Source organism: Lipophrys pholis (assembly GCF_963383615.2).
Source record: "Lipophrys pholis genome assembly, chromosome: 18".
Lineage (NCBI taxonomy): Eukaryota > Metazoa > Chordata > Actinopteri > Blenniiformes > Blenniidae > Lipophrys > Lipophrys pholis.
The window spans coordinates 14,602,193-14,623,566 of record NC_137646.1 but is presented as its reverse complement, the minus strand read 5'-3'; the positions used below and the strand labels follow the sequence as shown (position 1 = coordinate 14,623,566).

At 43.0% G+C, this 21,374-nt stretch overlaps 3 protein-coding genes across 4 annotated transcripts; 2 read left to right on the top strand and 1 right to left on the bottom strand.

Moving 5' to 3' along the window:
* The first annotated feature begins 412 nt into the window (after positions 1-412).
* ttc5 (tetratricopeptide repeat domain 5) lies at positions 413-6,299 on the top strand. Of its 2 annotated transcripts, XM_080486671.1 has the most exons (10): positions 413-529; positions 1,377-1,509; positions 1,617-1,828; positions 2,110-2,260; positions 2,348-2,439; positions 2,565-2,768; positions 3,774-3,988; positions 4,071-4,215; positions 4,299-4,423; positions 5,477-6,299. In XM_080486671.1, exons 1-9 carry the CDS (start codon positions 467-469, stop codon positions 4,416-4,418), a joined length of 1,335 nt encoding a protein of 444 aa, XP_080342797.1. In that variant the 5' UTR covers positions 413-466; the 3' UTR covers positions 4,419-4,423; positions 5,477-6,299. The 2 variants fall into 2 exon arrangements, with proteins under 2 accessions (XP_080342797.1, XP_080342796.1); XM_080486670.1 differs by having other exon boundaries at positions 4,299-6,286.
* Positions 6,300-6,401: 102 nt separating this feature from the next.
* On the bottom strand, positions 6,402-8,917 carry ccnb1ip1 (cyclin B1 interacting protein 1; the record flags this gene model as incomplete). Its single annotated transcript, XM_080486708.1, has 4 exons — positions 6,402-6,562; positions 7,977-8,151; positions 8,380-8,526; positions 8,621-8,917. 4 exons carry the CDS (start codon positions 8,915-8,917, stop codon positions 6,402-6,404), a joined length of 780 nt encoding a protein of 259 aa, XP_080342834.1.
* A 3,573-nt stretch (positions 8,918-12,490) lies between these two features.
* LOC308123956 (uncharacterized protein) lies at positions 12,491-18,170 on the top strand (the record flags this gene model as incomplete). The annotated part of the gene is made up of 3 exons (XM_080486707.1): positions 12,491-12,566; positions 14,250-17,590; positions 17,979-18,170. The coding sequence occupies 3 exons, from the start codon at positions 12,491-12,493 to the stop codon at positions 18,168-18,170; spliced, it is 3,609 nt and encodes a 1,202-aa protein (XP_080342833.1).
* Positions 18,171-21,374: the final 3,204 nt, after the last annotated feature.

The following is a 21,374-nucleotide window of genomic DNA, read 5'->3' as shown; positions in this document are numbered from 1 at the left end:
TGAAATTGATTTAGGACAACAAAGGGAGTTAATTTAATATTAATTAGAATTTTGCCAAGATATCCTGGGGGTTTTTTTTTGGGGGGGGGGGGGGGGGGGGGGGGGGGGGTTATTTAAAGGGATCATCAGAATGGGAAGGTGTTTATTGTATTATTGTAACATTAATAAATGTCTGACTGAAACTGAGTTTTTTATTTGTTTTTGCTTCTGCGGGCAGTACGTTTTATTATTATTTGATTCCTGGTGTTTATTTAGGTATTCATAATGCAAACACTCTTTAGATTTGTTGTTGCCTATTATTATTAGCAGTAGTAATAATTTGTGTTTTATCACCTAATTGGAGATCTCATTCAGTGGAACGTCACTCTTATTTTGAAATCCCTTTGCGAGTGCAATTACGGTAATGCATGGTGTATACGCGCACCTCTAAACAGAGCGGCGGCTGGCTTGACTTTGTTTTCCGAAGATGGCGGAGGAAGAGAAGAGTCTCGAGGCTGTGAAAGAGAAAGACGAGCTGCAAATACTAAAGGCAAGTCGTCCTTTTACAGTTTTTCCTCAAACACGCACTTTCCCAATCCTTTGTGTGAGGTGGGCCTCTTGTGTTGTGACGTGCTCTGTCGTGAAGCCAACGACCGGCTGCAGCTGTCATGCTAACAGACGTGTTTAGGTGTTTCTCACCTGTTATTTGTTCTGCAAGTGCAAACAGCCTGACGTTTTTACCCATTCATACTTAAATAGATGCAGCAGTTCCACGTAGGGTTTGCTGAGTCAGCAGATTGCCATTGGCACCAGCTCGATTCATGAGGATGTGCAAATAGCCTGCATGTGCTCGATTAACCAACAGGGTTAAAGGCCATCAACTTCAACGATAATGTGTAAATCTGCTTACTGGGCATATACTGAAGGAAAGTAGCTTTCCTCCCTCGTTTATAAATTAGATTTATTGATTAGGTGTCCATATTAAAAAAAGTGTTTTACATTGATGCCATCACAATACCAGCATCCTTTAGCACAGTGACATAATGTTCATATTTTTGACTTAAAGTCACTGGTTTTTGGTAAGATTGAGAAGAGAATAGTTTAATTTACGTTATATGTTGCATATAATGAAGTTACAGGTGCGACCATCTTTTTGCATCATTATAGAGAGTAAAAAATAAAACCAATTACAAGGCAACATGAAACAGGGTTTTGTGTGATGGCGATATTAAAACAATAGTGTCCAGGTCAACAGTTATTTAATGGTGTGATCGTCCAAGGATAAAAACCATTTGATAATGTGGAGTGCAGGCCTTCATCGACCATGCAGACAGATTTTGATGTGCCTTTAATCTATTTTTAATCCTGTCCTCTTTTTTTCCTCTCCTCTTGCTCAGGAGCTCGTGGATGATTTGTATAAGTTCAGAGACTGTTATTTCGAGACGCACAAAATCGATGAAGCCAAAAACAAACAAAGCGACGTTGCTCAGCAGGTAGAGCAAACGCTGAAGAAACTGGAGGAGAAAGAAGGTCTGTTTTTCTTTCTTTCTTTTTAAAGAACAACAAAAAAAACCCATCTTTGATATAGAAAACATAATTTACACTCACTGTGGTTGTGTGTTTGCAACTCTCAACAGAATCCTTTAAAGACAAAGCAGAGTTTTGGCTGCAGAAGGGGAGGTGTCTGAATGTGGCCCAAGACTTCAGCGCCGTAGCAGAAGAGTGCCTTTCCCGTGCGCTGAAGCTGGAGCCGAGCCTGGTCGATGCCTGGAACACACTGGGGGAGCAGCACTGGAAGAAAGATGATCTGACTGGTGCCAAAGACTGCTTCACCGGGGCTTTGCAGAAGGTAAAGAAATCTTTAGTTTATTTGGCGTTCTGGAAATGAATGTGACCTGGAAGTTTGATTAAACACAAGTTCTACTCTGGATTCCCGTCCCGATGCAACCAGAGCAGTTGGTGTTTGGAGTGACGGACTGACGACACCTTTCAAAGGGTTCTAGTGTTTTGGCTGAGAGTCTTGGACATCACTTGAAAATGTGATTTTATTTTATTTTGATTTTTTTTTACGCTCTGTCTCTTCATTACATATAAAATAATCTGTGCCTTCTGTCTCATCGACATGTGCAGAGCAAGAACAAGGTGTCTCTACGCAACATGTCCATGGTGCTGAGGCAGCTGCCTGCAGCCGACGGCAACCTGCACGGCAAGCAGGTTCTAGAAAGTGTGGACATGGCTCGGCAAGCCGTTGAGCTGGACGACAGCGACGGGACATCGTGGTGTGCGTAGTCTTCACTTCATAATAGCACAACGTGATAAACATTTGGCTCCTTCTAGACAAATGTTTTTAATGTCACTGCGTTTACAGATATTCTTGGGAATGCCTATTTGAGTCTGTTCTTCACGTGTGGACAGGATCCGCAGTTTTCTAAACAAGCTCTAAAGGCCTATGCACAATCTGTGAGTGTGCATACACACACATAAACACGCACACACACACACACGCTGTAATAGTGGGAATTCTTACCAGGTTGAAAATCAATTTGTGTGCTTCCTTGCTCACCTCCCCGTCTCACTGTCTGCAGGAGAGTGCAGATAAGATTGCCCCTTGTATCCCGGAGCTCCACTTCAACAGAGCCCATCTGTTCCAGTACGAGGAGATGTTTGGGTCTGCCCTCAGGGGCTACAGCCAAGCAGCAGCGCTCGATCCTGGCTGGAATGACCCGCCAGCGAAAGAGAAGAAGCTCCTGGAGTATCTCGAGAAAGCGATAGAACTCACACAGAACAAGGTAAGACAGCATGTTGCTCATTCTCACAATGCTGATAATTCTCTGTCGGATTTGTTACAGTTAACTGAATAATCAGAATGTACTGTCGCCAATATGAGAAGATCAGTCAGAAAGTTAGGAAAAGCCAGGCTTTGATCACCACTATTTTGTCCAATTCAGAAGACTTTGTGGAAAAGAAGCAAACACAAAAATGTTGGGGAACATTATGTAACTTTAGTTTTGTTTTTGTTCTTTTAGCAAAGGTAAAATATCATTTTACAAACTGTTTATTTATTTATTTACTGTAAAGCATTATTCTAGTGAAACTTTGTTTTAAGGATCTGGCATTAAGACCTAAAGCTTCACTTTCCTATCAGTTTTACTTAATCAATATTCAATCGGTGTGAAAATAATTATAAACATTGCATTGTTTCAGCTATTGTACAGTCTAACTTCTTTTATAAAACCCCAACAGAATGTCAGCTAAATTGTCAAAATTTTAAAGAAAAGATTGACTGGGTAAAAAAAACAAAAACTTTTTTAGAGTAGCGGACACAACACAACACTGAGACATGATCTGAGATATCAGTGAAAGATTACAGACGAGCAATAATCTGAAGACTGTGCTGTCAGAGTGAGTTTGTGAAAACAGTTTTTTTTATATTTCACTCTATTTTGCACCAGAAGAGTTCGGTAATTTTGTGTTCATGTGGAGATTATAGACATTTTTGGTAGTAATTGTTTGGTTTTGTGAAAATAAACATTTTCATCATATGTACTCAATAAAAACAACTATGGAGTTTAAATTTAAAGGTTATTATGCCGGTTATTTTACCAGTCCGGCCTCCTCGAGATGAAACTGGACTGTAGGTGTCTCCTGAACTGAAATGTGTTTGACTCCCCTGCCTTGGGAGTCCATTTTTTCCTCCACAGGCTGTTATCAGAATAACTTGTTTGGCACCACAAGGTGGCAGCAAAGTGCTTCGATCCTGTGTCTCTCTTAACCGTCCCTCCTTGTGTGTTCAGGGGAAAGTGAAAACGCGCCGTTTACGAACCATGCTGTCAAATCTCAGCACCACTGCTTTGGGTCCCTGCACGTCCTCCCAGTTCCGCTCCCCATCCGGCCGCGTCGGCAGCCTGGAGCCTCAGCCTCTGTCCTCCTTCAAACACGGCCACAACGCCGGCCTGGCTGCCCTGGGAAAGGTGGTGTTCAGTTTGGCGTCAGAGGATCGCATGGCCTTGTAAGTGCATCTCCCCCACTGACGATTGGCTGTTGATTCTCTCCGTTTGACAGTGAAGAATGTTATTTTTCTTCTTCTCCAGTACATTTGGCATGGTCGACAGTGAGGAGACTTGTATGGTGGTGATGGTTTATAACACGGCGAACAGCTGGGGCGTCTTGATCGGCGATTCTGTAGTCATTCCTGAACCTCATCTCAAAGTGCACAGTATAGCACATAAAGATAAGGTGGGTATACGTCCAGTCCCGTTTGCAATTCAAACAACTGTTTGTCTGACTGTCTGTCTTTTTACACGTCTCCTCCACAACAGTCATTTGACTTCAAAAGTATACGAGTGGATTCTCCTCTGCTGCTCATTGTGAACGGCAAGAAACAAAACATCCAAAGCCAGATTGCTACCTCCGTCAGCTACAAGCCGCAGCGGGAATGAACCAAGTGAGAAGATGTAAACTTTTGTGCGGAAGATTTTTCAAAATGTCTGAAGTTGTTTTCTTTTGACTTGTGAGAACAAGTTGCCCTTATGTTTTTATTTATATTTTTTGTACTCTTGTTGTGAATGAAAAGCTGGGTTATTTTGTACATTAATGAACCAAGATGTCTTGTGGGAGGTGCTTGGGGAGTACGGAGTACCTGAAATGCGATCCGGTCTTTGTACACCCGGTGTGAGAGCTGCGTCCGTATACTCGGCATTTAGACAGACTTATTCAGGGTGGGAGCGGGACTTCGCCTGTGTTGCGCCTTATCACCCCTTCTGTTTGTGATTTTCAATAGCCAAGGTGTGAAAGCGCAGCCGGGGTCAGGAGGGCGTCACATGAGTGCCTCAAGCGCTCACTGGAACAGTTCGCTTGTCAAACGTAAAGCGGTTCGGAATCCGCGCCTCCAAATCTGTTCTCCAAATGTTCTTCTCACAGAAAAGGATGGCATGCCCCCTCCAGGTAGGGGGGGGTGGTCGTCAGTCCCCAGGTGGAGGAGTTCTAGTATCTTGGGGTCTTATTCACGAGTGATGGGAGGAGGGATCGTGAGATCGGCCACAGATTCGGACAGGCGGCCGCAGTAATGCAGTCACTGTAACGGACCGTTGCGGTGAAGAGGAGCTGAGCTGTAAAGCGAAGCTCTCTGTTTACCGGTCAGTCTACATCCCCACCCTCACCTATGGTCGTGACCAAAAGAAAGAGATCGCAGATACAAGCAGTCGAAATGATTTTCTCCACAGGATGGTGGGCGTCACTCGACATGATAGTGAGGAGCTCAGCCATCAGGAGAGACTCAAAGTCGAGCTGCGACTCCTCCACATTGAGAGACGATAAATGAGGTGGTTTGGACATCTGATTAGGACCCCCCCCCCCCCCCCCCCCCCCCCCCGGTTGCCTCTTTGCATCTTCTTTCACTGTACACACATCATATCGAGTCTTGAAACTACAATTCATAAAGTTTGAAGAATACATTGCCTGTTTTCATTGTTTGATTTTGTGCGTGTTCTGATTGCAGCGCGGAGAAAAGGAGAAGTTGCTCCAGAAGCTTGGTGTCCTCACAGCAGAGCATCCAGTTCTGATGCTTTTTTTATGTTTCACAAGTTTTCCAGGCTGCTGGAGAGTTTGTAGCTGGGCAAAGTTCTGCCACAGTAACACAACGTGCATTGTGCTGCATTAGGTGCTGCAGCATGAATGTTATGTTGCAGTTTCTTTTTTGATCTGCTGCAAAAAATGACTGACAGCAGAGCAAAATGGACCATAGTACATACTTCTTGTTTTGTTTCGAACCAGGGAACTGCACAAGCGTGAACCCTGTATGATTGAATATCAGGCTGCATTTAGTGATTTGGACCTGTGCTAATAACCTTTATGACAAAATCCTGTTTGGCATATCTCCTCACTGTCTCCTTATGACCACGCCATTTGTTTTAAACTGTGCGACAGCACATTGGGACCACCTTGAGAAAGAATACTGAGTGCAAAGTTCTTATTTGCATTTAAACAAAGTTGAAATATAAAGCTCTCAGCATTTTGACTTTATTCCATCATATTAACCTTTGTTGTCTGCATTTTAAAGAAATTCCTGACATACAAAAGAAACGAAAATCATTCTTATAGTTTTTTTCCTAAATGTGAGCCTGATATTCAATCATATTTAGTATTTATCAAGATGGTTGGTTATTATGTGTTTTTCGGAAGTTAAATGTGAAGTTCTGTTTCATCTGTTAAAGTTACTTTACAAACAGGACTGCAGGAGAGCTCAAAGAAGATGCATGAGATGCTGTGGTTTACTTTACCTGAAACACAAATAAAAGTTACACTTTTGAAAATAGATGGTCAAAAACACTTGTTTGAAATAATTGCAAACACATCCGAAGAAGTTATCATCTCAAGTCACGGCAGAGCTGAAGCATTGGAAAAATCGACAGAATCTGTTGCACTCAGTGCTTATTGATGAAGGGCCAGCTGTTATTCCTAGAAGGAGAGCTGAACTGGAAGGTTTTGCCTCCCTCGACTTCCAGACAGGAGAAGACTCGACACTCGGCTTCTGGGCCAAAGGAGAAGAAAGGGGGGCTCCTCGGGGGAGTCGCCTGCCGAGCGCCTGGGGATCACACAGGAGTCTTGATGGATGTTCTTCATTGTTATTCAGACTAAATTCCCTTACATAAGCATTCAGCTTGTTGCTCCTGCTACCCTTTCTTGGTGATTTACTTCCTTTCGACAGAGAAGCGACAGCCGTTTGTGCTTTTGAAGATAATTCTTGCTGTACTTCCTTGTTCTCATGCAGCAATTTAGGCTCAAGATAAGAAAAAAAGATGGATGTTATTAAACACCGTAGTTTTTTTTATTATACATACTGTACTATTCCAAACAAATATTAGTGTGGAAGTTTTGATTGACAAAAAAAAAAGCCTAGTATCAGCGTTGGTCTCATGCTGTTGTATTTGAAAGGACTGAATTGGTGATATTTTATTAATCCTACCAAACAGAAAATGCGGGTTAATCCATCATGATTAATCTGATTCAAAATTTCAATGCAATTAACCCATCTGCAGTGCATAATGACTGAAGATGCTTGAATTGTCTCTAGCAAAGCATTTTGGGCAGTTTGTCCAAGTGGATTTACCGTTTAAGATTGGTAATGACAGAACCAACTCGAAATGGAAGACAATAAATGACACATTGGCTCTCTAGATGGGAAATTTGAGTACATAAAAACCCCAAGACAAAACAGTCAAGACATAACAGTCGACCAACATAAAGTATTCTGCACACTCGGCAGGAAGTAGTTGTCTTTTAAAATACGACATAACGCAAAGTAAACATTAGTCGGAGTTTCTGCTGACTTCTCAGTTGCAGCAACGTTGGAAATAAGAAACTCTCCTCTTGGGCTATGTCAACAAGTAAATTTTTTTTAGTAGCTGGCTGAAAAAATAAGTAAAAGGGCCATATTATTGTGGATACATGTTTAGCTAACAGAAACTGTTAGTGTTTACTAAACATGTTAAGTGCAGATATATTCCCTTCTTCAGTCTGTTCATGCAAAATGAACTGCTATTGTTTGAAAGCACAAAAAAAAAAGTCATACCTTAAGATGTAAAAAATAACTGGATTATGTACTAAAAAGAAAAGAGCAATCTCAGAAAAGTCTTGAGTATTTCACAATGCAGTATAGAAGTTCACCAAACAACTAGTCTTTAAACAACCAGTTATGTAATACCGGTTTAAACCACCAGGTGAGGCAAGTTTCCTGTCGACCCTCAGTCAGACTAAAGAGAAAAGAGAGTTGCTAATAACTGAAAACAGTGATATCTGAAGGTTGTGTGAAGCAACATATATCACTGCAGTCCCCCTACTTTGAAAGAAACATCAACAAAGGAGTATGACAACAAAACTCCCAGAAACAAATTGAGGACAGAGCAAACACTAAGCTATCTGTACATCAACTAACACAACAACATTACTACATACTCTACATTTAAAACATCTAACAGAGAGCAATGTGTTGTTCTTACCGGTGGGAAAGTCTTGATGGTGCTGATGTTGTGGTATTTCTCTATCACCAGCACCCACCACCATGTTACGCAGCTTCAGCGAGTCGTACAGCCCCTGCAGCTTCTGGCACTGTCTGTTTCTCTCCATTAGCCTCTCAGATACTTCAGTGTACTTCTTCTTGTACTCCTCCATCACCTGACCAGAACATTTGTCAAAAAAAGAGGGACAGGAGGTGAGAAGTTGTGTGCCACCCTGCCTGTGGCCAAAGTCAGCGGGAATTGACTCCAGCACCCATTGACCCTAATTTGGACGAACCGTATTACAAAATAGATGAAATTTCACTAAACTCTACATGGGAATAAGGGGCTTATTTTTTAATATATCATCAGGTAATGATTCAGGAGTTCACAGGTAACAATTTACTTTCTTCAGGGAGACGATCTCTCCCCTCATGGCACTCAACTCCAGTTCTCTGCTCTGGTTCTGCTGTGTCAACATTTTCTCCATCTGCTTCACCTGTGCTTCAGCCCGGGACAGATTGTATTCTTGATACATATGTTCCTGCTGGACCTGGAAACCCACAGGTTGATAAAATTGTTGCAACAATATGTAAACTTTGCAGATCCGTCAGTAGATTGTGTTCATATGCTGGCATATACTCGACCTGATAACTCCAAAAGGCCATAGCACGGGAACTGATGTCCAGAATGATGTCCGGCCGCAGACCTGCCAGGACCATGGCTTTGTACCCCTCGGAGGGAGACAGCTCTTTCCTCACTATGTCGAGCTTCCCAGACAGGGCAGAACCACAGGCCGGGCAGACAGCAGGAGAGCGGCTCAACTCACCTGACCCATGCAGATTGCAGAACACATGAGAGCATGCTGTCACCCAGGCGAAGCCACTCAGCTTGATCCGACACTTTGAGAAATTACACAGTAGTGTGTCGTCACATAGAGACATGGCCAAATCTGTAAGAAGTAGAGTAAACTGTCATTTAGAAATGCCTCCTTATGAAAACATATTGTAGGAGCAGAATGTATATTTACTATCTATGATACATGTTATATTGGGTGTCACAAGGCAATCGGCAGGTGGACTATATACGTGGGAACTTTTCTTTGTTGGGAAGGTGTTTCACGTGGAAGGGGTTTACAGTTTCCTCTACACATTCCATTCCATGAATGGAAATGGAGTAAAAGACATACTGTACATATTCAGATGGAAAAGCACCACCATCCCTTATTATGATGTAGATATTTTTTGTCTTTCTTTGTTGTTTCGAAAATGAGACGTTCTTTCACACGTTTTAATTCAGCGCGATGAAATTTTACATGAATTATCTGGAAGAGTTTTCAGAGGACTGCATGTAAACTTGATCCCAAGTCTTTTTAAAAAAACCACTTGACCATTAAGACCTGCAACATTCTTTAAAACTAGGATCAAAATGTTATGTAAGGACAACCACTGACTTTAAACGTGTCATTTAATCAACTTGCAATTTAGATCCATGTCTTCTCAGTCCTTTTAAATGAGTCCTACCTAAACCAATATGACCACACCAAAACCTTAAATACATGTAAACTACACAGTTGCAACTGTATTGTTTGGTTACTAACGTGAAAACATATGTAAGTAATATATATATATATGTACTAGTTCAACTTTAAGGAAGAGAAACAGTAGTTTTATGTATATCCTCTATGGTATAAAGTTAATGTCATCCAAAGCTAGCACGAGCTTGTTTGCTAAAGCTAAGCTCTCTTTCCAGTTTGTAATTCAAAAGATACTATGTCGACTTTACAATGTGTACTTCTTGATCAACTCCAACGGGGCTCATTGAACATAATGAGATACGAACATTATATGTCGGTATTAGCAGTTTTTACGCAAAAATTAATTGAGCTAATTTACCGGTGTTGGGGTCTCTTCCCGGATGAAACTTCAAACGTTCAATGAATCCTATGATGTGATTGGCTGCTAGTAAGTCGCGCTCCACCAATCACAGCGTCCAAACGTTAAACTATGATGGTGCGTTCACGCAGCTGGGAAATAGAAATTAAATATTTCATTTTATCCCATGGGAACATTTTTTGCTATGGATAAATGTGCCAAAATTATTTAAATAAATAAATAAATAAATAAATAAATAAATAAATAAATAAATAAATAAATAAATAAATAAATAAATAAATAAATGAATGAATGAATGAATGAATGAATGAATGAATGAATGAATGAATGAATAAATTGGGATTAAATGTGTCATTAAATAAGTCATTAATTCATTAAAATACCAATTCATTCTATCAATAAAGTCCAACAGCCTGCAAGTTGTGGAAAACAAATAATTTACTCCAAAATTGTAACCCATTTCAGTAAATTTATAATATGTAATTTTTTGTGTGTAAAAGTTGTGTTTTTCTGCCCAATACATGTTTTGAGTGTAAGTATACATCCAAGTGTGCATTTGAATATCCTTTATTTGGTTCAATAACCAAATTCCTCCGGTATTTAAATAACAGAACTGTATAATCCAATAGATCACATTGCCCAGCACCCTACTTTTTACTTTCTTGCAGTGCATTCCAATGCACTTTACACCTCAATAAATTACCAAAAGATGTCAAATCAAATCAACTGATTGCTTTCTCATTCTTAGCCAATAATTGTGTTTTATTTTTGACCAGATTACGTGGGTTAATAACAGTTTTAAAGTTGACTGCCATGTTTATGCAACTTCATGTTTTCATGCATTTCAACCTCCTTGGTTTGTTAGTTGAATAAAACCACAAGCATTTCTAAGGTACGATGTGTTTTATCATGAGGAACAAATATGTCTCATTGAAGATATTTCATTGCAACCTATACTTGAGTACAGGATGGAGAATAATTCAGCTTGACAGAACGTTAAAAAAGTGTTTCTATTTACAGAGCACAATACTTAGCTGATGTTAAAAATCTTGATGAAAGTCAGGTAGCATCCTAAACTGTCTAATCAATTGAATGGCCAAATTAAATAATGGGTGATTTTCTTTCATGGCTTTTGAGTGGATATTCTATATATGTATAATGTGAGACACCTACTTAAATATAGCACTCCCTTCTTCTCCACCACCTCCTCCCACTTTTTCTCCCTTGCTTTTATCCATTTCTCCACGTGGTACAGGAGTGAAGGCAGGGGGTGAAAGAGGGGCATTGTGCTGTGCAGCAGTGGATCCGGGGGTTCATAGTGAGAGAGGGGAGATGCTCACTCAACTGTGTCCAGCAGGCCATTGTCAAAGATTCCCATCTATTCTCTGCCTTTTAAATAGAGCTCCAGTGTAAGATGCTTTTTGAGGGGGAATGATGGGGTGGGGTGGGGGTGGGGGGTGTATTATGCGCCTGGTGATAACACACGAATTACATGCATGCATGTGGAATGGATGTGTGGCCCCTCTTGCACACAGCAGCCGCTCACTGCACTGCTGTTGATAATTGGCCCTATGAAAATCAAAGGGTAGAAATAGCAAGCACTTGTGCAGTCAACATAGCACAATCACATCACTTGGGGGGGTGGGGGGGGGGGGGGGGGGTGTTGATATTTTATGCAGATTCAAACCACCTGCTAGTCGACTCTCATGATATGGGTGCACTTTTCTGATCATTATAAAGTGGTACAGTAGGTTTTCGTTTCGACGCAGATTATCACCTGTCTTTTAATTCATAAGTGTGTGCCTATCTTTTAAATTGATGGATAGTTGTTTCATGATCTCCCTGCAATGATTAAAACATTTCCCTTGAACACAACACAAAGCTAAACTTTTTACGCCCAATTCAATCTGTTTTGTGTGTGTGTGTGTGTGTGTGTGTGTGTGTGTGTGTGTGTGTGTGTGTGTGTGTGTGTGTGTGTGTGTGTGTGTGTGTGTGTTGGAGCATCCTGAGACTTAGACGCTATTGTCATGTTTTATTGAAAGTTTATAGCTGCGGTGTGAGTGTGTAAAAGAAAAATAAAGCTGGCCAGAAAAAAAAAAGAAAGAAAGAAAAGCGGGGAGGCTGTGTGTTACACGCCATTGAAATGCAAATATCATAGAACAAGGAGTGGTTCTGTGTGTGTGTGTGTGTGTGTGTGTGTGTGTGTGTGTGTGTGTGTGTGTGTGTGTGTGTGTGTGTGTGTGTGTGTGTGTGTGTGTGTGTGTGTGTGTGTAGCGGGGCAGCAGTGCGAGAGGAGGGGCGCAAATTGGACAAGTTTTTTTTTTTGGAGGGGGGGGAGAAGAGACTTTAGAAAACAGCCACACACACAGCAGCTTCACATGACACGGTGCTGCCCGGCGTATCCTTGTTTACTTGGGACTTTTTTCACACGTTTCCAGGAGCCTCGGCTTTTCAAAATAGATTTCAAAATACAGATATCCTGATTTTTTATCAGGATCTTACGGGAGCTGCGCGACATTTGAACTTTTGGATGCGTCCGGGAGCTCATCCAAGTGCGCAAAAACGTGCCTGGTGCCATTCAAGCGACTGATGCCCCCCTCTCTGTTTGAGTCGTCGTGAATCATGTCACGCCGGAAGCAGAAAAGACCCCAGCATCTTGTTAACTCGGATCCAGGGGGACCACGGCTGCTATCTCACGGTGAGAAAACACAGAAGCGCACTCGTGCGTTTAAAAAAATAAAATAAATCAATTTTCTAATCGGACGTCTTCAGTTAGATTCTCATAATCCCTGTAACTCACAGTTTATTTCAGGCTACTGGAAGTTGACTAACTTTCAAAGTCTGTAAATAACTTTTACAGAAGTTTTGTGTCAGAGTGCTTGTCTTATTTGTTTTGTCTTCAATTTCTATACATACGCGCCTAATTCCTCTCAATATCTTTAGCTCTAAATTTGCCAACTAAGGAAACCCCCTCCTGCTTAGTCATTTAGTGCTTTGGGCCCCACTATATAGAGGCCTTAGGCAACTGTGGCCAGGGCCAATAAACTCGTCCCTGTGAAGTGAATAGGGCAGGATTAGCTAACATACATCTGTGGCCATTTTCATGAGCTGTTTGTCCTCCAGGAAACCAACAAGCTGCTCAGCACTGACTGCTGGAGGTCTTTGATTGGCATAGAGAACTCTCTTATTTGTTAACAATAAGTTGCATGGGTGGGGGGAAGGGAAGACAGTGTTTTTGGTCAAGATTAATCTTCCACCCTTCTATTATCTTTTTTCATTTGCTCTTCATCCATTCTTTTTTTCTTTATGTGCCCCTCTTCCCCCATTTTCCACCTTCTCTATACTTCCCTCCGCCTTTATTTCTTCTTTCTCACCCCCCAGCCCTTTGACTGTATACTCCTACTCAGCTGGGGGGTTTGGAAGGATGAAGGGGGAAAGGGTCCCGGGGTAATGGAGAGATTGCTTTTGTGTTGGCCTGCATTGGGATTTAGAATCAAGTGCATTTACCAGTTGCTCCAGTTGTAAACTTTACCAAACAAAAGTTGAAGTTTATATTGGAGGTTCTTCATGTGTTTCTTGTAGGTTCAGGTTTATTTATAAGTAATTTCACTTCGGTACAGTCTTTCATTCCATCACTATATCACTCCAGGAGGGAATAGTTAGTTTGTCTCTCCATTGTTGTTACCCTCCCCCTCTTCTCTCCTTTTACTCTTTCTCACTCTGTGCTCAAGATTCTGAAAGAATTTGACCCCTGAGTAGCAGAGGTCAGATTAGTTGACCAATCAGAGTGTCTGGACAGTGCACAGAACCCTTGGCATGGCCTGACCCTTGACCTCTGCTGTGACGTAAGGGGGGAGGGTGAATAAGGAGATGAAAGACCTAACTGCTGTAAGGAGGGGGTGGGTTAAGAGGGGTTATGGGTTGTCTTGGTGATGTCTATTGTCCTTTAAAATGTGTTGCCATAGCAGCAAGGTGGTCTGTAGGCTTTTTTGTGTGTGCAAGATGTTTGAGGAGTTTTGCTCCGGAGAGCACAGATTGAGACAAGACATTACAAAGACTCATAGACTGCAGTTTTGTGCACTTGTTTATTTGCTTGATCAAGACAATTTCCTCTGAGGCATTTCTTTTGAAGCTATAAGACTACCATTTTGTATGCACAATCATTTCTAAACTAAATTTGAAAACAATAACTACAGGAAGTGGAACTAACAATCTATGCAACCAGACAAGTTTAAAGAAAAAATGTTTTAATGAAGTCAAAAGAGCTAGATTGTTAGTCTGACTTTAGACATTTGGTTTGTGTGACATTGTTATAGAATGAAATACAGAATTTTAAATATTTTCTTAAAAAATAAAATCTTCCTTGTCTATCAATTTTCAGAAGATCACCTGGGCATAAAGTCACCATCCACATCACTGGGCTCAGAAGTGACCTCATCAGGATCCTCCTCCTCGTCCCCCACCTCTCTCCAAGACTGCCAACCGCCTCTGGCCCCTCGCCCGTCCCCTGGGGGGCTCCACGCGCCCTCCTTACCCAGTGAGAGCTCACCTCCTCCCCACTGGCCCAGCCACATTGCCCCCTTCACCACATCCCTTCCCAACACACACTCCTCCCTCTCCCCTGATTTTCCTCACCCTTCGTTGTCCTCCCAAACTCACTCGCCTCCTCCTCTGGGACAAACCTCCGGGTCCCACAGCTTGCCTCACCAAGGAAGCTCTCACACCACCATGACCTCACCGCCAATGGGCAGCTCTGCTACCACCACTACCTCCTCTTCGTCCTCTTCGTCCTCGTCGTCTGTGTTGCCCCATCGTGAAAGCTCCAGTCCAAGTCAGCAGCAGGCCTCCAGCTCACCTGGGGAGCAGGGACACATGCAGGTGCCTCCAACCCTGGCAGTTCTCTTAGAGGAGCTGAGGGTTTTACAGCAGAGGCAAATCCACCAGATGCAGATTACAGAGGAGATCTGTAGGCATGTCCTGAGGCTTGGAGGGGCTGTCTTCGGCCAAGATAGCAATGTACAGAACAACGGTGCAGACAGCAACAAGAAGTCTACAGGAATTACATCTTCATCACCAACGCATCCTTCTACAGCAACTCCAGCAACAACAGCCTCGTCACTTTTGACTGGTCTTCCATCTTCCCTCTTCCCCCAGTCAGCCATCTCAAAATCAGGTTCTACACATGTTGTTGGGAGCAGGGCACCATCCAGCTCTACTTCATCTTCATTCTCCTCTTCTTCCACCGCCAACTCATCCACTATGAGCTCATCTGTTGCCTCCCTGCATCCACTGTCCTTGTCACTGGGCCTACCGCCACGCTACCTGCACGAGAAATCATCCAACACCTCTTCCTTTGGTCACAGCAATGGTATAAGTTTTGCAACTCCTTCCCTTGCCACGACCAGCCACTCCCAGGACCTCCAGTCCAACAACTCTCTGGCGTCAGCCTCGTCGTCAGGACGTCCTCAGCACGTCTGCCGTTTTTGTGGAAAAGTGCTGAGCAGTGATTCATCACTGCAGATCCATTTGAGGTCACACACGGGTGAAAGGCCGTACCAGTGTCCAGTCTGCTTGAGCCGTTTCACAACCAGAGGGAACCTCAAAGCTCACTTCCTGAGACACAGAGAGCAGAACCCCGAGCTCTCGCTCTCCCTGCTACCCCCGGCACTGTCAGAGCAAACACAGAGTGGATCGACTTCAGGGTCTGTACAGAGGAGGAGAAAAAGGAGGGCTGATGATGACGAGCCCTTCAATGGAATAAAAGGAAGCGTTCCTGGAGTGACGGAGAGCATGGCTTTGGGATTCCTGTCTGGGACGTCCACTCGTCCCTCACCTTCCTCTCTACCTCTTCCCCCTTCTGTGGACATGGCACTCTTATCCACAGCCCATTCACTGCTACAGCTGAACAGAGCCTCAGCTGCAGCTGTTGCTAGTGCATCTAGCACGGCTCTGTCTTCTTCCTCCTCATCTTCATCCTCCTCCTCCATGGGTGCTCAATTTAAGGGAGCGAAGCAGCAGCGGTTTGATGAAAACACCCCGCCCCACTCTGCCCTCCATTCAGCCTCCCCTTATTCCCAATTGGCCCACCTGCCCAAGATTCTGTTCCCTGGTGGTACCTCATCTCACCACCTTGCACTACTCCGGCCTCCTGGCCACCCATCCACCTCTCATCTCACTTCACCTCATCAGCTGCCCTTCCCCTTTCCACCTTTCCCAAAACCATCCACGTCCTCTCCATCCTCATCCTCTCCCAACACCTCTACCATGACTTCAGACACATCCAAGTTGCAGCGGCTGGTACAGAAGCTTGAAAAGCAGCCACAAGGACGTGCCTCTTCTCCCTCTACCTCCTCACAAATATCTGCTGATGGCAACGGTGACACACAGGGTCATGACCTCTCCACCACCTCCAGTGCTTATCGCAGGGAAATGCTGGCTGCTCTTGGACTGAGTCCCAGTGCCAACGCTGCAGCATTAATGACAAGCCACGGTGCCTTGGGCTCAGGCACTACAACCACTACTACTGCCCTTTCTCTGCCCACTGCCCAGGCTGCTAATCAGTGTGGAGTGTGTCTGCGTGTTCTCAGTTGTCCTCGAGCTCTGCGTTTGCACCAGGCCACACATCTGGGGGAGCGTCCATTCCCTTGCAAACTTTGTGGTCGCTCCTTCTCCACTAAGGGCAGCCTAAGGGCCCATCTGGCCACGCATCGTGCAAGACCAGCAAACACAAGAGCCCTCAACTCCTGCCCACTTTGCCCACGTAAGTTCACTAATGCTTTGGTGCTTCAGCACCACATACGCTTGCATTTGGGTGGGCAAATACCACCAGATGAAGACATGCCACCTGAAGATGGTGCAGAAGCAGAAAGTGCCATTTTTGATGATGGTGTGAATGACTCTGTCAGCTCACCATCTAAAGCTCAGCAGGTCCTTCCACTGGCCTTAACAACGGGCTCTAAATCTCTAATTGATGCTCTCAACTCAGGGTCCACTCTCAGGCAATCCACAACTAATGATGCCATTTCTGTGAAAACTGAGGAATCTGAGAGTTCAACACCCAGTGTTAGTCCACCCCTAACCCGTAATCCCCCCTCAGCAGGAGCAGAGGACCCCCTACGTCTGAGAGACAACGCACCAGCTGAGGGTAGCCCCATGTACTCTGAAGAGGAGCCCCACCCTGACCCAGGCAGCACTAGTCCTTTCAAAGCTCCCTTAGCCAGTTCTCATTCAGCTGTAGAGAATGGAGATTCAGAGGCTGACGACACTCCTCTTTCACTTTGCGTTTCCAAGCCAAGTGTAGAAAGTGATGTGCTGCAGAGAGTGGTTAATAAAGATGAAACCTGCACAACAGACAAGCCTGCCACTGCTTCAAAATCCAACCCTAAACCTCCAACTGAAAACCCTGTACCTGCACTCACGCCTCCTGTCAGTCCCAAAGCTGATCAGGGAACCGAAGAGGCCTGTGGGACCTCAACACATGAGGAGCAGGAAGGAGACGCTGCGAATAGTAAAGAAAAAAGGGAAACCACAGAGTCTTCAGCAGTGTTGGAACCTGTGGTAGAGAAGGACACTCCAACAGAGGAGGGCTGTGATGTGCCAGAAAAGCCTTTAGAGGAGCCCGAGCCGCCTGCTGCTGCACCAGCACCACAGCCCCATCGCCCAGATAAACCGTACAGCTGCACCCAGTGTGGAAAGGCTTATGCCAGCCGTAGTGGACTTAAGGTGAGATTCAGAATATTTACTGCTGTTTTATGATATAATTTCATTCAAATAACATGTTTTTCTTTATAAGAACACATTTTATCATTGTCCAGGTTCAGTTAAGACAACAGCATTGAGTGCTTGTAGTTTGTCTCCAGCCTCCCTGTTAAGATGACAAAATATTGTCATTGTATGAAAATTAGTTGTTACATTAGTGAGAAGCTTGACCTTTTTAATCAAAAGTCTTATAAAAAGATCCAAGTATTACTTTAGCACAGTGGTGTCTTTATTGAGATCTTCAACTAAAACTTCACAACATGCATGCTTTCAGTGATCAGTGTCGTCTTTTTGTTTGCTTTTGTTTTTACACTGCTAAACCTAATGATTGTGGTGTTATGTCCATCTACAGGGGCATATGAAAACTCACCCTGGAGCACCGACCAACACACCCTCTAAGGCGCAAACCAATGACAATGACCCAACAGAGGATCGCAGACAACAGGATGACAAGCCGGGATTGGCTAAATCCCCGGAGAAAGGTGACAGCACCGATGCTGCTGGTACTGATGTGGTGCAAGAAACTGTGGACACAACTGCGTAGAAAGTTGGAATCTGTGGATGGCCGCAGTTCTTCAAGGGTCCTGACGAGGGAATGTATTTTTTTAATAGAATCAGATTTGTTTTCTAGAGTTAATAATTCTAATTGATATTTACCTTCCATACGAGACAAATAGATCTAGTTTTTATTGTAGTACAAGGACAAGAATATTTCAAATGTAGTATTTTAGCGATGTATTTTTGTATTTCAAAGACCACAGTGAGGCCTTATCTTATACATTTTCCAGCATTGTCATGATTTTCAAATATTTTTTTTTTCTTTTTTTGCTGACACCTTTTTCTAGCACATACTGTTTGACATCAAATAAATAGGATAAGCCGAATAAAAATACAAGAGCGGAGTGTCCAGAAATTGACCTCAATACCAAAACAGGCCAAATTAGTAATGGCCAGTGATTGTAAATACGAGTAGGGGTACATTGTATGCCTTTTTATTGTCCTATTTCCTGTTTTTGTTTTAATGCAAAGCTGCTGAAGGCATGTTTCTGACGTGCTGAGTTGCACTGTAAGTTGCACTGCTGCTGAAACACCTACTGAAACAAAACATAAGCTGGCAATGATTATAACTGTGATGCCGTGGATGATGATGATGATGATGATGATGATGATGATGATGATTGTTAGATTGTCTGTACTTTTATGAACAGTCCTCTACTTGTAGCTGTATACTTTGCATGCAGTACATGACCTCTTGTTTTTGTTTCTTGTTGTGGCCGATGTTAACCCGGGTACAAGGGTGAGTTCGTTAGAAGTGCCCCTGCTTTCGCCGCTCTCTCAAAGCACTTGAGAGTCTCCTGCTCCTACACAACTTATCTGCACTCGCTGCATTCCTACTTAGCTCATTTTAGTATTTGTATGCCTTGCTGTTTCTTTGTAAACCCCTTTTTATTTGTTCCAGTGACAGAATATGTGCCCATGCTTCACATGTGATGTTAAAAAAAAAAAAAAAAAAAAAAGCTGAATAAAATGTTGGCGATGTGAAAAAGAGACCAGTTTGTGTTTTGTGCAGGTTCAACTGTCTTTGTAAAGTCATTTATCCGTTAAGCATCCTCTTTGCATGACTCTTTTTATACTATGTGTGCCTGCATGCACGCTGCTGGTCAGTTTCCTCTTGTTTGTTCCAGTTCTCTGTGTGTCTGGATTGGGGAGGGTGGGGGAGTCCTTTGTCTGAGGCGCTGGGTTAGCTGTCTCCTAATTCTGCCTTTTTTCACTCTCAATGTCTTTTAATATGTTTCAGTTCCCCACCACTGTGTATGTGTGCGTGAAAAGGATAATCGGAGCCTGTATGAGTGTGATTGAGGGTGCAGCTGTAGAGGCTGCCACCTCCCTCCCTCCCTTCCTTTCTCCCTTCTCTGTGTCATACTCTCTTTCATACACACTCTCTTTCATTTTCTCTTTCATTTCTCTCCCTCACTCTTTCTACTCACCCCCCATCACCCCCTATACTCCCCCCTCATCCACCCCATGTAATGAGCTGACACACAGGAAGCTCTAATCCTCACACAATGCCACCCCTCTTCCCCCCAGAGTGACTGGGAGCGGGACAGGGGGCAACAGGGACCAACCTGGTCCAGCTGTCCCCAAAATGGCCGCCTTTAATCCCTCCAGTTTTTTAGCCTACAGGGGCTCCCGAAACCATGACAACTGGTAACCAAGGAGAAGCATGCCCAGGGCATAGAGCGAGACAAAAGGAGTGAAAGGAGCCATGTGTGAGAAGTTTGTCCACATGCAATCATGAGTGACAAGAGACGTGTCTCAATCAAAAAAGGAGGGGGGAAGCAACAACAAAAAAGAAGAAGTCATTTTAATAGTTCTCATACTCTGTAAAACAGAGTAAAGGGCCTACAACTGTGCTGGGGAAGTTCACAGGCTTTATTAGATGTTACTCGTTGATCGTTGAATGGTAAATCTTGATAAACTCTCTGTGGACTTCAATCATTTCGGTGACAAAAAGTTGTGTATTGGCCCAGAATTAATCTGGTTTTGTTAATTATTCATCTCATCAGATCATTTAAAGATAAAGAGATAACGAGTCTAATGATGTTCTAAGAGTTCCTGTGTTTTTTTCAGTTTGATTAATCAGTTACATAATGAGGCCTTTCAGGGGACAGCTCAGATAATTCACCAGATAAAGTGTACAAAAACACCTTCTTTTCTTAACTGTAGAAGTTTACCTTTTTCTAATTTACATAAGTTACCAACAAAAAACAATCAGAGAAAGTTGTTCCTGCATACTAACCCTTCACCAGGGTGTCAAACATCAGGTCCATGGGACAAAATCTGGCCAGCAGAAAGTCAATGTAAATTACGGGAAGAAAAAAACAAACTGCACCGACCTGCGATTTTGTAAATAAATGTAACCGCTGTCTCCGATTCAAACGCAGGACAACGCACTGTTTTAGTAAGAGTTGCTGGATTATTACAAAACTGAGACACAGAATTTGGCAAGAGGTTTGAACTTCATTGCACTAAACATTTTTAGCAGTTTCTTGGGGATTTATTCGGAAACGGTTAGATGAAAACATAACTGTCTCGGACAACTTTCGTTTATCGCCCAACTTTCGGTGGCGAAGGTAATATTTCAATTGCTTCGGCCCGTTGAGGTCAAATTTGGTTGTCTGTGGTTCCTGAACTAAAGTTTGATGTCTGTGCTCTCTCTCTGTGTTGTCAAATAGTGTAAAATCGGGGAAATCTGCTATATGTGAAGTCCATTTGGCTTATATTTGCAGAACTGTATTTCCATGAGTCACCTAATAGTAATGTTTCATCATCAACACTAAGTCTACATATAATGTGCACTGATGGTATTATTTTCTCCTTTAAAATTTCTAATGTCCCCAAACCTTTGGATTTCTTTCAAAGATACTTGATCATACATTCAGATATAGTTCAAGGATAATCAAGAACTTACATTCTACCTTGAGTGAATTAAGAAAGGTGAAACTGGAGAGTACAAACAAACTAACGAACCGAAACCGCTCATGGAGCATTGTCTCTTTGGACTGCTTCTTAACATTTGATTAAACAATGCATGCTCCCTACAAAGGAAAGCTCTCAAGAAAGGACTCAGCTACCTTAATATGAAATTCATTGGTCACTGGATGACATAAAAGTTATATCTTTAGTTGTGACTGTTTATAGTTAAGTAGTCAGTTAACCAGCAAAAATCTTTTTGCGAGTATTACAA

Excerpts from the sequence above, each read along its gene's own strand:
- ttc5 (XM_080486671.1), top strand. The coding sequence starts at position 467 with ATGGCGGAGGAAGAGAAGAGTCTCGAGGCTGTGAAAGAGAAAGACGAG. Across the intron at positions 1,510-1,616 it reads GAAACTGGAGGAGAAAGAAG|AATCCTTTAAAGACAAAGCA; the intron begins GTCTGTTTTTCT and ends AACTCTCAACAG. Across the intron at positions 2,440-2,564 it reads TAAAGGCCTATGCACAATCT|GAGAGTGCAGATAAGATTGC; the intron begins GTGAGTGTGCAT and ends CACTGTCTGCAG.